This window comes from Nelusetta ayraudi, unplaced genomic scaffold, assembly GCF_046127955.1.
Source record: "Nelusetta ayraudi isolate G7.1 ecotype Tasmania unplaced genomic scaffold, CSIRO-AGI_Nayr_v1 ptg000126l, whole genome shotgun sequence".
Lineage (NCBI taxonomy): Eukaryota > Metazoa > Chordata > Actinopteri > Tetraodontiformes > Monacanthidae > Nelusetta > Nelusetta ayraudi.
This window is the reverse complement of record NW_027466176.1, coordinates 22501-35000: the sequence shown is the minus strand read 5'-3', so window position 1 is coordinate 35000 and position 12500 is coordinate 22501. Positions and strand designations below refer to the sequence as shown.

At 49.0% G+C, this 12500-nt stretch overlaps 1 protein-coding gene across 3 annotated transcripts in view; it reads left to right on the top strand.

Moving 5' to 3' along the window:
* Positions 1–9493: 9493 nt before the first annotated feature.
* Positions 9494–12500, top strand: part of tmod1 (tropomodulin 1) — a 12520-nt gene continuing 9513 nt past the window's right edge. For all 3 annotated transcript variants that reach the window (XM_076050243.1, XM_076050241.1, XM_076050242.1), the window contains exon 1: positions 9494–9653. In XM_076050243.1, the coding sequence (XP_075906358.1) occupies positions 9528–9653 (126 nt within the window). In that variant the 5' untranslated portion in view covers positions 9494–9527. The remainder of the gene's footprint in view (positions 9654–12500) is intronic.

Here is a 12500-nt window from a genome sequence, read left to right as displayed (position 1 = left end):
CGTTCGTGCTAAGCTAATTAGCTCCTGTTGTAACTTGAATTTAACTTGCTACTTTATTGTGCCATTCGTAGATACGGGGGTTAAAATTATAGTACAGTAAGAGCTTCTCACTTGAACAGCAGGTCTGCTTTATATTCATTCGCAATATGTCACTATATACATCTTCATGTTTTAAGGAAGGCAAGCTAGCGCTCGGAGAGAAGCTGGAAACGAACTTAACCGACTAGCTAACAAGATGACGGTTGTCCGGTGTTTCCAGCGGCAATTTTATTTACCAAATTATCATTACGTTTTATTTGTTTTTGTTTTTTGTAATCCTTCAATCAATAACCCCTTAAAAGCTGGTTGACAAAGTCGCGGTCAAAGCTCTGTCAGGGGGGAAAGCCGGGCGTCCGACAATGGACGCAGGGCTCATTGCTTGATGACAGACAGGGCAGCCGTGTCGGAGGAGGGGAAGCGGCGGAAGGAGGAGGAGGAGGTTCTCCCCGGATCGCTTTGCCCTTTGCGGGAGATGTGATTCAGCCTCCACAAGTAGTAGCCACCCGCGAGGCGAGCGACGACCGGGAGGAGTGGGAGTGGGAGGGGACGAACCGAGCGCGAGCAAGGCTGCAAAACCTGCCGAATTTCGGGGAACTAATCGCGCGGGTCATGGACGGCCTCGTCTAGCCGAGACTTGGGGCTCCTGCGGTCGGCCGGGTTCGAGCGCCAAAGCGGCGGTGGAAGCGCCCGCGACTCCAGGCGGCTCCGGAGGAAACCATATCTGGTCAAAGTATTCGTTGGCTGTCACCCGGCGGGACCGTCCGGCTATAAATAGCGGCGGAGGAGGTACGTAAATACACGCACTAAAGTACGCATAGTTTCAGGAAGGTTGAAAGTGTCGACTTTTGCTCGTCGAAATGTTTGACGCGGTCTCGCGGACGACACTTGTAAAAGCGACTGTGTGTGTGTGTGTGTGTGTGTGTGTGTGTGTATGTGGTGGTGGGGGGGAATTAGAAGTTTCCATGAGGTCATTGAGAATAAAGCGGTGCAGTGGGGCAACACTTGTTCTGGTTCGCTCTTCCGGTCCGGCTTAATGTTCCAAGTCTAGGTTATCTCCCCCCCCCCCAATCAAAGCAACTACTGCAACACAAAGTGTGTGACAGTTTGTCTTTCCTGTCCACTGTTAACTCGACTCGAAATTGTGACTGAATTCCTCCAGCTGCTGACACATGGAATCCTCAGGCGTGAACTCGTGCACCTCTTTGAATCAAAGCTGGGGGGGGGGGGATCACATTGAGTGAATTCAGTGCAGAATTCACGATGATTGTCAGTCAGCCTGTCGGTGTTGCAAGACAAGATGCAACAGTTTGTCTGGCAGAGTTCCAGCGTGGACAACTCTGCTTCCCTGCTCTCCTCTCACATCACATTTATTTTAATGAGGCATTTCAATGGACGGCACCCCCCCCCCCCCCCCCCTCCTCCACCCCCTCTCCCTTGCAGGAGTTGAGTATCTGTCACCAGCACCGTGATTTAAATTCACAGACCTCATCCAAACTCCCTGGATTAGAAGCCTGCAGACTCTTGGGTTGTGTGACGTTTATTTGTGTCGCTACCTGTGAGTGGCAAGTTAATCATGGCCGCGTGTGACATTGTGCCAGAGTGCACCTGACCTTGCCCTGACCTCCAGTGTTCAGTTGGACCCTCGCGGCTCCTCGTTTTACACTGCGATAACGCGGATGCCGCAGTTGTCCCACGGGACCAGGGTGCAGTGGCCAGCAGGGGGCTTCACCACAGTGCGCAGAGGCAGGAGGATTTAGCAGTGAGACACAAGCATGACTGACGGCACTAAACTCCGCCCCATACACAGCCAGCTGGGAAAGAAGCAAAAACGTAATGATAATAATAATAATAATAAACAAAAGTTGTTTGTTAGGGAGCCTTTCAAGACACTCTGCGTTGCCTTACACAAACAATTAAAATACAAAATAGCAGAGATAAAGTACAAAACAAAAGCATACAACAAGAACACAGCAACAAAAAACAATAATCCATCAAAATGCATTAAAAGACAAAACTTTATTTAAAATAAAAAATAAAATAAAATAAAAAAGCCTTGCAATTAATGAGTTGGGATGAGAGAAGTTGTTTCTTTCAATGCTGAAATGCCAGACATTGTTGCAATGCAGCGGTCGGACTAGTCTCATCATCATCATCATCATCATCATCATCATCATCATCCTCAACAGCAGCAGCTGCTGAGGTTTGCCGTTCACTGCCCACCCCACGCTCGTCTTATTCAGTGGTGTTTGATCGCAGCTCACAGCAGCAGCATCCTGCTTTTATATAATTAATACTGAAAATGGACAAAAAGATTTTAAAAAAATAAATAAATGTTTTGTGATTGGCAGAAAAAATAACTCGACGACATGTTGTCTGAATACTAAAAAGAAAATAGTCGAAAAAAAAATGCAAAGGGTCAATTTTTCATTTCCAAACTTACAATTGCAGCTTTCCAAAAGATGGACGTGTTGCATTCGAGGCCCCCCCGGGGGCCTGAGTCCTCTTCCACCTCCATCTCTCCCAGCTCACCGTTTGATTGGTTCCTCTCAAACAGTGATTGACCTCCTCATTACACCGAGCGGCTCCAGTACGGCTCCATTAGAGCTTTGTGTCTGCGTCCTTCTGTCCCGAGCAGCTCCCCCTCTGGAGGACTGGAGGACTGGCTGGCTGGCCGGCCTGTCAGCTGTTGCTCCGCTGGCTCATTTCTTCAGGGGGTTTTGTGCGCAGCTCCCAACAACTGCAGCCGCGGCCAAATAGTTGAGACAGATTGTGTATACAAGTGTCACAATAAAAGCCTGAGTTCCTGCAGCGCCGCCGCCCATGACAAAACCATCAAGCCACGGTTCGACCTGTAAATACTGAACCTCGTCCCTGTATTTTGTTACCGCGAGTGAGATTCTTTTATTTATTTTATTTTATTTTTTCATATAATAAATGGAAGTGCCATCATATGGACCGGACCGGACTGGAGAGCGCCACATGTTTTCCCCTATTAGGACATTGACCACACGACGGCGTGCGTCTGAAGGTCTTTTGAAGGCGATTTTGACAATGTTTGTTTTGTTCTTATCAAGCATCCAAATTGTTGAGATAACTCAAAGTGTATTTATAGATGGGGGTGTGGGGGGGCGGGGGGGGGGGGGGTGTGGAGTGGAATGGAGTGTGGTGTCGCAGGGTCACAACTCTTGGGAGAGTCCGTGGAGGATGACTTTTGTTTTGGAGGAAAACCTCGGCTTCCTGACTCGGGGACTCACCGCAGTGATGATGCAGTCGCTGTGAAACACTGTGTGTGTGTGTGTGTGTGTGTGTGTGTGTGTGTGTGTGTGTGTGTGGGTGTGTGTGTGTGTGTGTGTGTGTGTGTGTCCTCGTCCGGCGACGGTGACTCTGAGCTGCCCCCTGGAGGCCGTAAACACACCAGAGAGAGAGAGCAAAGTGTTTGTTTAAAAGGTCGCACGCAGATTGTTGACTCGCAATGATAAATATGATAAAGTGCTCCCCCCCCATCCAACCTTGGATTTTAAATAGAATTGGGAATTCTGACGGTGTTTTTTGGGAAAGATAGCACCGTGGCTAAACATAGAGCCCGTTCAACACCCACTGTGGAGGGATGTGGAGGTGCAGCAGCCGTTTTCAACTGGACGTTGCGTAGCTAAATGATCATACAGTTAATCAACACACAGCCGGATCAGTTTGAAGGTTAGCTACCTTTTCTGTCGGTGCTTCCTGCAGAATTTCTTTTTTTTTGCATTTCCATGAGCGGCCACTAGGGGGAGAGGGGGGGGGCGTATCTCGAAACAGACTTTTGTAGCTTTGTTTTTTTTTGGTAAAAAAAAAAATCTTCCTGGAGGGTTTTATTGGACCAAACCTCAGTCTGGAGTCTGGACCAATCACAGTTGACCGTTGCACATTTTAGCCCAGTTGCCACAGAGCGGGGCTGCCTGTTGCTGCGAGTGTTGGGTTTTAAGTTGCGTGAGGCCGACCTCAGCTGGTTGCGATGCTTGGTGGTGACGAGTGGCGGCCCCTGGTGGAGACTCGGGACCGCCGTCATTTCCTGAAGTCGCGAGCCAAACTCTAAACGTCCACTTTCTGTCATGTTCAGTTAATACATTATTGAAATGATTGAATTGAATTGTGAAATAAATGCCCAACATTTGATATATTTTTTTATTACAGCAACGAAAAGGTAGTGCAAAGAGAAGGGAAAATGATTTTCATTAAAAAGAAATGAAGAGATAAAAATAAAATAAAATATATTGGAGTCAGAAGGAGATGTTAACAATATATTTTACGGAAGAAGATGAGGGCCACAAAAGTTTCCAATTCGAGAATAAAGTTGAAATTTCGGAATTAAAAGTCAGAATTTTGATTAAAAAAGACGAAATTTGGTCAACGAAATTAAAAATTTGCTGTTAATGTCGACGTGAAGTGAGTGAAGATGTGGAGAATAAAGTCGAAAGTCGAGTGGAGTGCTTCCGTTTTCCTGACGGCTGTGGGTGAACCTGTTTTCAGCAGTTTACTGCTAACTGTGGCTAACTGTGGCTAACTGTGGCTAACTGGGTTCATCCATCATCCAAATCATTCATCTTGAAATTTCCCATTCAGTCACAAAACTTCTACTTTTACTCTCCAAATTTCGTTTTCTTTTTTTTTTTAACGTTGACTTTATTTACGACATTTCAACTTAAAAGTCAACATGAAAACTTAACAATACAAATCTCCTACCTGCAGTATTTTTTTGTCTTCGTGCGGCCCCGAATCCTCTTTTGTAATATTGCTGTCGAGTGAACGGGAACAGAAACGTTTTCTTTGATTCTTTGAGCGTCTGCTGTGCTGGTCGTTGGTTTATCTTGACTTGCCGTCCTCTCTACTAAGCTAACGGCCTCGTTATCAGGGTCTCTTCTTGTAGCTAGCTTGTCGTAGCAGCGGCTTGTCCAATGACCCAAAGCTCGGCCATTCAAAAATCCCACTCGTCACGTCCTTGGGGCCGAGACACTGAACACGCACTGCCTCGCACCATTGTGAGTGGATGTCGGCCGGTGGTCAGAGGGGCCGTCTGATTGGCCGCCACGCTTCCGTCGGTCTGCTCCAGGGCAGCTGTGGCTACGCATGTAGCTCGCCGCCACCGCCACCGCCGCCACCAGTGTGAATGAATATTGGGTTTAATTGTAAAGCGCTTTCTTTGGGTATCTTGAAGCGCCATGTAAATTCAAGCCATTGTTTCTCTTGGTGTGATCGCTCGCTGCTAACAGGAAGCAGGAACTCATGGACGGATGACGGGAAAAAAAAAAAGTGCCCTCTGCTGGAGGTCAGCACACCGGATGTGTGAGATTCCCCAGCGGCAGCGTCGGGCTTCACGTCTTCCTCACTCGACCTGCCGCTGGAGCTCCCTCCAGGGGTCAAAGGTCGACGCCGCAGAGTGTTGACAACTTTTACAGGGTACATCCTGACCCCCCCCCCACCCCGCTCAGCCTCAGAAGAAGAAGAAGCAGGATCCTCTTGTAAACACAGAGCCCAGGTCTGTTCCACATCATCCGTCTTGGACCGCGGCCCAGTTCTGCATCTCCTGCTGCTGCTGCTCCTGGAAGAAGACGAGGCTCAGCGACCTCGTCGCTGCTGAGCCGGGGGGTGGGGGGGAGCAGAGCAGAGCGCGAGCGCAGACCGACACGCTTCACATCAAAGGGAATCGCACTCGTCCAGGGTTTTCTGCCTGCTTGGACATTTTCACTCTCGGATGATTCCTGCAAAGTCGTTTTCCAGCGGCTCTCATTTTCTCATCAGTTTTTTTTTTTCCCCCCCGACTCCTAAATGTACAAAGACGTACGTGACGTGGCAGTGAAATGTTGGCGTGATTGTGTGAGCAAAGAGTTTAGAAAGTGTCGGGTTGAATGTAAGTTTGACTAAAACACAAAGTGAAAATAGAAACTATTCACAGCAGAGCATGTGTAGCACACGGAAATTCACATGTCTAATATGTAAATATCTTGCTTTTTAATCTCGCTTCTTATTTTTCCGTAAGTACTTACAGACATTTTATTTTTGTGGAAGTCTTCACTTCATTTAATTCTCGAGCTTTTGCACTGGAGCCTTTTTTTCTTATTGCTGTAATTATGCACATTTCCCCATTGTGGGATCAACAAAGGTCGTCTTCTTCTTCTTCTTCTTCTTCAGAATGAAAGCAATTTTCAAAATAAAATACGGTGAATGACAAATTTGATCTTCTTTCTGTACGTTATATTTTTTCAGTACCTTGAATCAGATTGTTTGAGAGATGAAACGCGCACACAAACACACACACACACACACACACACACACACTTGAGCAACGGACTGGGCTGGCTACGGGGGGTGGTTAGGGTGTCACAAACAAACGGGGACGGAGCGAGAGAGAAGAGGCAGAGGGGACTTGTTGTGATGTCAGATTGACCTTGGAAGCGGAGCAGCGGGAGGAGTCGTCTGAGTGGGAGTGACCAGCAGTTGAACACCAGCAGCTGAACACCAGCGCCTGACCGCCATGGCGGAGACCAGCGCGTCCGACGTGAACAGCAGGGCTGCAGCTGCTGCGGGACAGTTGCAGCAGCAGCAGCAGCAGCAGCAGTCGGTGGAGTCTTTAGTCTCTGGTGGAACGGCTGAACAAACCTAAATGTGGCCTTAATAAAACCTGGTGGTGGTTGGAAGCAGCTCTCACGCGTGGCTTTGAGGGTTCTGACTCTGGCCAGGAGGTTTTTTTCCACACGCATCCATGCAGAGGAACATCGCAACGGTGTCATACAAGACACATCAGCAGACGTGACGTACGGGGTCACGTGACCCAGCTGACTTGACCGGTGAAAATGCCGCGTGTTTGGATTGGACGGAGGGGGAGACGCAATGTCTTTTCCAAGTCGTCAAAGAGAAAAATCGAACGAGCATTCTGGAGATTCTCATCCCATGTCTGGGACAACGTCCCATGGATGGATGGACGGGTGGATGGATGGATGGGTGGGTGGATGGATGGATGGGTGGATGGATGGACGGGTGGATGGATGGATGGATGGGTGGATGGACGGGTGGATGGATGGGTGGATGGACGGGTGGATGGGTGGATGGACGGGTGGATGGATGGATGGGTGGATGGATGGGTGGATGGACAGGTGGGTGGGTGGATGGATGGATGGATGGACGGGTGGATGGATGGATGGGTGGAGGGACAGGTGGGTGGGTGGATGGACGGGTGGATGGATGGATGGATGCACAGATTGAAGGACAGATGGGTGGATGGGTGCAGTCTAGAGAAGTGTAGGTGAACTCTGTGAACTCTGATTAATAGAAATGCAGTGCTGAATATTGATGTTGCCCTTCTCCAACCCTGCGAGGTCGCTGTTGATCATTATTGTGAGAAATCAGAGCGATCAGTGTCTCCCAATAGGTGACCATCATTAATATCAATGTAAACTGAGAAGACTTGTCACTTCAACAAAGCAGTTGCCCTTTGCTTGACTCAGTGGCCAGACTGTACCGTTCATGTGCTTCACACCATTCAATGAACTCTTGAAGTTGAATCACCATTAGAATTTGTCGGAATTTTAGAAATGATTTTTGCGGAAAAAAAAAAAAAAAAACTGTCATTGAAGTGCAGCTTTTTTTTCCGATGTACTTCTTGCATGGAAAGCAAGGACGCTGGAGGTCCTCTTCCTTTGATAAAGGTCCACTCCTGTGTTGATCTCCAAGCCTCCACACCAGTGGTGTCAAACATACGGCCCGCGGGCCGGATCAGGCCCGCAAAGTGTTTTTTTTCCGGCCTGCAAGATGATTTTGCAAAATATAAAAACTGCAATTTTTCAATGAAAGGAAGTGCTGTTCTCAATGTGTCCACTTGGTGTCACAATATCGTTTCTGCGTCACACTGATGTGTGTGATGTTTGTCTCTCAGCAGCTCCGGGCTCTTTGGCTGCCGCCGTGGAAACTGCAGAGTTGGAAGTGAGCGGAGGGAGGTGAGTGAAGCCACGCCCTTCTCGCCAGCGCTGCTATTGATGACGAGAGGAAGTGGGCCGGCCCTTCATCAGCGCTTCGACTCCGCAGACTTCAACGCAGACGTCCTCACCTGATCGCCGGCAAACTTTATTGATTTTTTTTTTTGGGGGGGGGGGAATTCTCGTCGCGTGGAAGTGGGAAACAGGTGAGTGGAGAGTTTCTTGCTCTGATATAGAAACTGCTCCCTTTGTGATGTCACAAAGAGCACTGATACTTTAACTGGGCTATGTAGAAGAAGAAAAAAAAACAACCCTTGCCCAGGTGCCCCGCTGCAAACATGGGGCTAAACCTTGCTGTTCAAATAGATCAAATACTTTTTTTTTTTCGTCATCATGGCAATTTTTCCTTTTTTTATTCTATTTTAGTTTTTTTTACATTTTTTATTGACAGAGGCCAATGAAATACAGTGGTAGTATTCAGAAAATATACACTCCAATTTTTCTGCCACTTATATATATTTTCTTTCCTTTTAACGAAACTGAACAAAATGCAAAGAAAATCCGGTTTGCTATTTTTGAAGACTTTGAACGCAATAAAAAAAGAAAGAATAATGTTCTGAAGTCCTGCCAGTGGGTTTGGGCCTGAAATATGAGCAGGACAAACCAGTACCAGCCAACCAGGACCTTCAACAGCAGAGGAATAAACAGGAGGAACATTCAACCTGCCAGTTCTTCCACTGGTGGAGCACCAACACATCAACACCTCCAACCCACTGGGTACCAACCTGTAGGCACAGAGGCTGCGTCTCAGTCCAGGCTCTGCATCCTTCCAAGGCTGCATCTGAAAGGAAGTTGCGTCACAGCACCGCGTGAATGCTCCTCCCAATTCCCAGAAGTCAGAAGGACGCTCAAAATGCACACTGGGAATGCGTCCTACTGTTAGCCCATTCCAAGGCTGCACCGCTACTATCCTTCACCTCCTTCTGTATCCCAGGGTGCTTTACGTGCTGCTGCAAAGCATCCTGGGATCCTGGGAAGTCAGCTGAAATTAGCGCCATCTACTGGCAAAGACACCACGTATAAATTTAAGTATTGAAATTTCACATCAAATATTCAGTTTTTAACGCAGGGTTTTTATTTATTTAAACATCCAACGCCATCGTTAGATGGAGAACCAATGGTTAGCTTGATGCTATGAAAACGTCACTTCCGGCCTTGGCCAGCAGGAGGGAACGGCGGTGACGCAACCAGGAAATACGCCCAAGGCTAGACCGTCCCGTGTGGTTACCGGGGAGGCGGGGTTTGGGTCGGTCCTTCTGGGCCGGGTCCTTGCGAGGACGCTTCCTTCAGACGGAGGTCGCTTCCTTCAGAGGGAGGTCGCTTCCTTCAGAGGGAGGACGCTTCCTTCCAAGGATGCAGAGCCTGGATTGAGACACAACCTCTCTGTGAGGGTGAAGGGAGAAGCTTCCTCCACGCCACGAGGTCAACCATCCCTCCATCTTTCTCTGTCTCTCTGTCTTGGTCCAGGTGTTGCGCTGCATGATGTCGGTGCTCAGGAAGGAGATGGACAAGTACAGGGACGTGGACGAGGACGAGCTGCTGACCAAGCTGTCGGAGGAGGAGCTGAAGAGGCTGGAGGACGAGCTGGAGGAGCTGGACCCTGACGTGAGTGGAGACACAGTGGAGGAACCTCATTGTCGCCTTGGAGCTGGAGGGATGGAGCCAGGACCAGGACCAGGACCAGGACCTGGACCTGGGCCTCCTCATGAATCCCAGTGGCTCCCAGCTCATCTTTAGTTTTTCTTTTTTTTTTTTAGTGAGCAAAGTGTAAAAAAAACAAAAAAAAGGTCAAATTGTAAAACTTTTGAAAATGCAGTTGTGGGAAGTGTCAGGCAAGAGGCGGTAGAGGAAGATCAAAGAGGAGGTGGAGGCAGGGGATTGGCTGCCGCTGCTCAGATATGAACAAATAATACACATCTCTCAAGCTGGGTAAGGAATCCAACTTGCAGTTGATTTCTTGCGTTGGGCGGCATCAGAGCCAACCAGCAGCTCCACCAGTGACACAACTACACAACTACACAACTACACAACGACACAACAACACAACTACACAACTGCGCAGCCGCTGCCAGGTTTTTTCTGGTCTTATCATCGCCGTGACTAAAAGCCGTCCATGTTTAGCTCTCGATGCCTCTTTTACTGCCTGTTTATCCTTGTGCATGTTATGCAAGCGGCAGCCAGCCAGGCAGCCAGCCAGCCAACCAGCCAACCAGCCAGGCAGCCAACCCGGTAGCCAACCAGGTAGCCAGCCAGCCAGCCAACCAACCAGCCAGCCAGCCAGCCAGCCAGCCAGCCAGGCAGCCAACCAGGTAGCCAGCCAGCCAGGCAGCCAGCCAACCAACCAGGCAGCCAGGCAGCCAACCAGCCAGGCAGCCAACCAGGTAGCCAACCAGGTAGCCAGCCAGCCAGCCAACCAGCCAGCCAGCCAGCCAGGCAGCCAACCAGGTAGCCAGCCAGCCAGGCAGCCAGCCAACCAACCAGGCAGCCAGGCAGCCAACCAGCCAGCCAACCAGGTAGCCAGCCAGCCAGCCAGCCAACCAGGCAGCCAACCACCCATCCAGCCAGCCAGGCAGCGCAGGCGTGAAGTGAAGGGAAGTGGGAGCCGCAGCTGCATCGGCCGTCTGATGGATGGATGGTCATCTCCTTATAAAGAGACTGGAGCCGAGAGTTATGACTGTGTGTGTGTGTGTGTGTGTGTGTGTGTGTGTGTGTGTGTGTGTGTGTGTGTGTGTGTGTGTGTGTGTGTGTGTGTGTGTGTGTGTGTGAGTAGTAAGTGACCCCTGGGACTGGGTGACGTAAACAGTAGGAACTTTGCGAGCTGGTGCTTGTGTGTGTGTGTGGGTGTGTGCGTGTGCGTGTGTCTATTTGGTGGTTGTGGTTGGAACGACGTCATGGTCCCAGTTTGACGCGTTAGCAAGTGTTAGTAGCAACGTTAGCGAGCCACCAGGAGGACATTGTGTCTGCGAGAACATTTGTGTTCCTGGAACACACACACAACTGCTCAGGAACACACGTCACATCTGCAACAATACCGCTGCACTTGGACCTGGACCAAGACTTTATTAAGCTTCCAAAACGGTTCCATATTAGTCAAAGCAATCAAGTAAGTGGTAGTAGTATTAGCAGTAGTAGGAGTGGTAGTAGGAGTAGTAGCAGTAGTGGTAGTAGTAGGTAAATAAGTAGTAGTATTAGGAGTAGTAATGGTGGTGGTGGTAGTGGAGGAACATCCTGCTGCTGCTGCTGCTGTTACTGTTACTGTTACCTTGACACCCTGCTAATGTTTTGGAGAAGGTCGCAGCCGCCTGCTGCTGCAGGTGGAGCTAAGACGAGGTGATAAGGAACAAGATGATGGAGACTAACGAGGAGAAACGGAGGCTCAGCAGCAACAGCAGTGCTGATAAGATACGATGCTATAAGTAGCGCTGGATCTGGACCCTGCTGTGAGGAAGCAGCAGTAGTAACAGCAGCAGCAGCAGCAGTAGTAACAGTAGCAGCAGCAGTAACAGCAGCAGCAGTAACAGTAGTAACAGCAGCAGCAGCAGTAGTAACAGTAGCAGCAGCAGTAACAGCAGCTACAGCAGCAGCAACAGTAACAGTGGTAACAGCAGCAGCAGCAGTAGCAGCAGCAGTAACAGCAGCAGCAGCAACAATAGTAACAGTGGTAACAGCAGCAGTAGCAACAGCAGTAACAGCAGCAGCAGCAACAATAGTAACAGTGGTAACAGCAGCAGTAGCAACAGCAGTAACAGCAGCAGCAGCAACAGTAGTAACAGTAGTTACAGCAGTAACAGTGGTACTAGGGGTGAGTCAGTGGTAGCAGCTGCTGCTGCTGCAGTGGATCAAAGACTCTGCAGTTGAAGTTTTATTTATTTTTAGGTCCTGATGAGGAAGTGGGAGAAGTTCCTTCAGTTTCTGGTTTACAGCTGTTTATTTTCCACACTGACTGTTTTTATTGTTTCTGCAGTGCACAGGTAGAATGAGTTCATTCGTTTGACACATGAAGCAATGAAAGTCTGGAAAAACCTCCAATGCTGTTTATTTTTTATTAATTTCCTTTTGCCAGTTTTAACTGCGTCTGTTTAGGGGAGAACACTGGGAAAGTGGGAGGAGCCAATCACCTCTGCACTCTCCCAGTTCAGACGCTCCCTCTAGTGGTGCAAATGGCAATTGTTGACACGTGGCTCTCCTTCTTTTATCTGTTGTTGTTTTGTCTTGTGCTGGACATTTAGCCCTGTGTTTACAGCCTGTTGCTAGAAAACAAATCTGGTAGTTTAATTTCCTGCCTTCTCTTTCAGTTAGATCTTTGGAAGGAGACAAAAGCGAGGCGGTGTGAGGGGGCGGAGCCAACACCTGGCTGGGCGTGTGGTCTCTGATCAGACTTTAGGGGAGTCAGTGAGGCGGTGGAGGCCCTTTGTGATGTCACCAGTGGTGCCAAGCCGCCGACACTTCTCC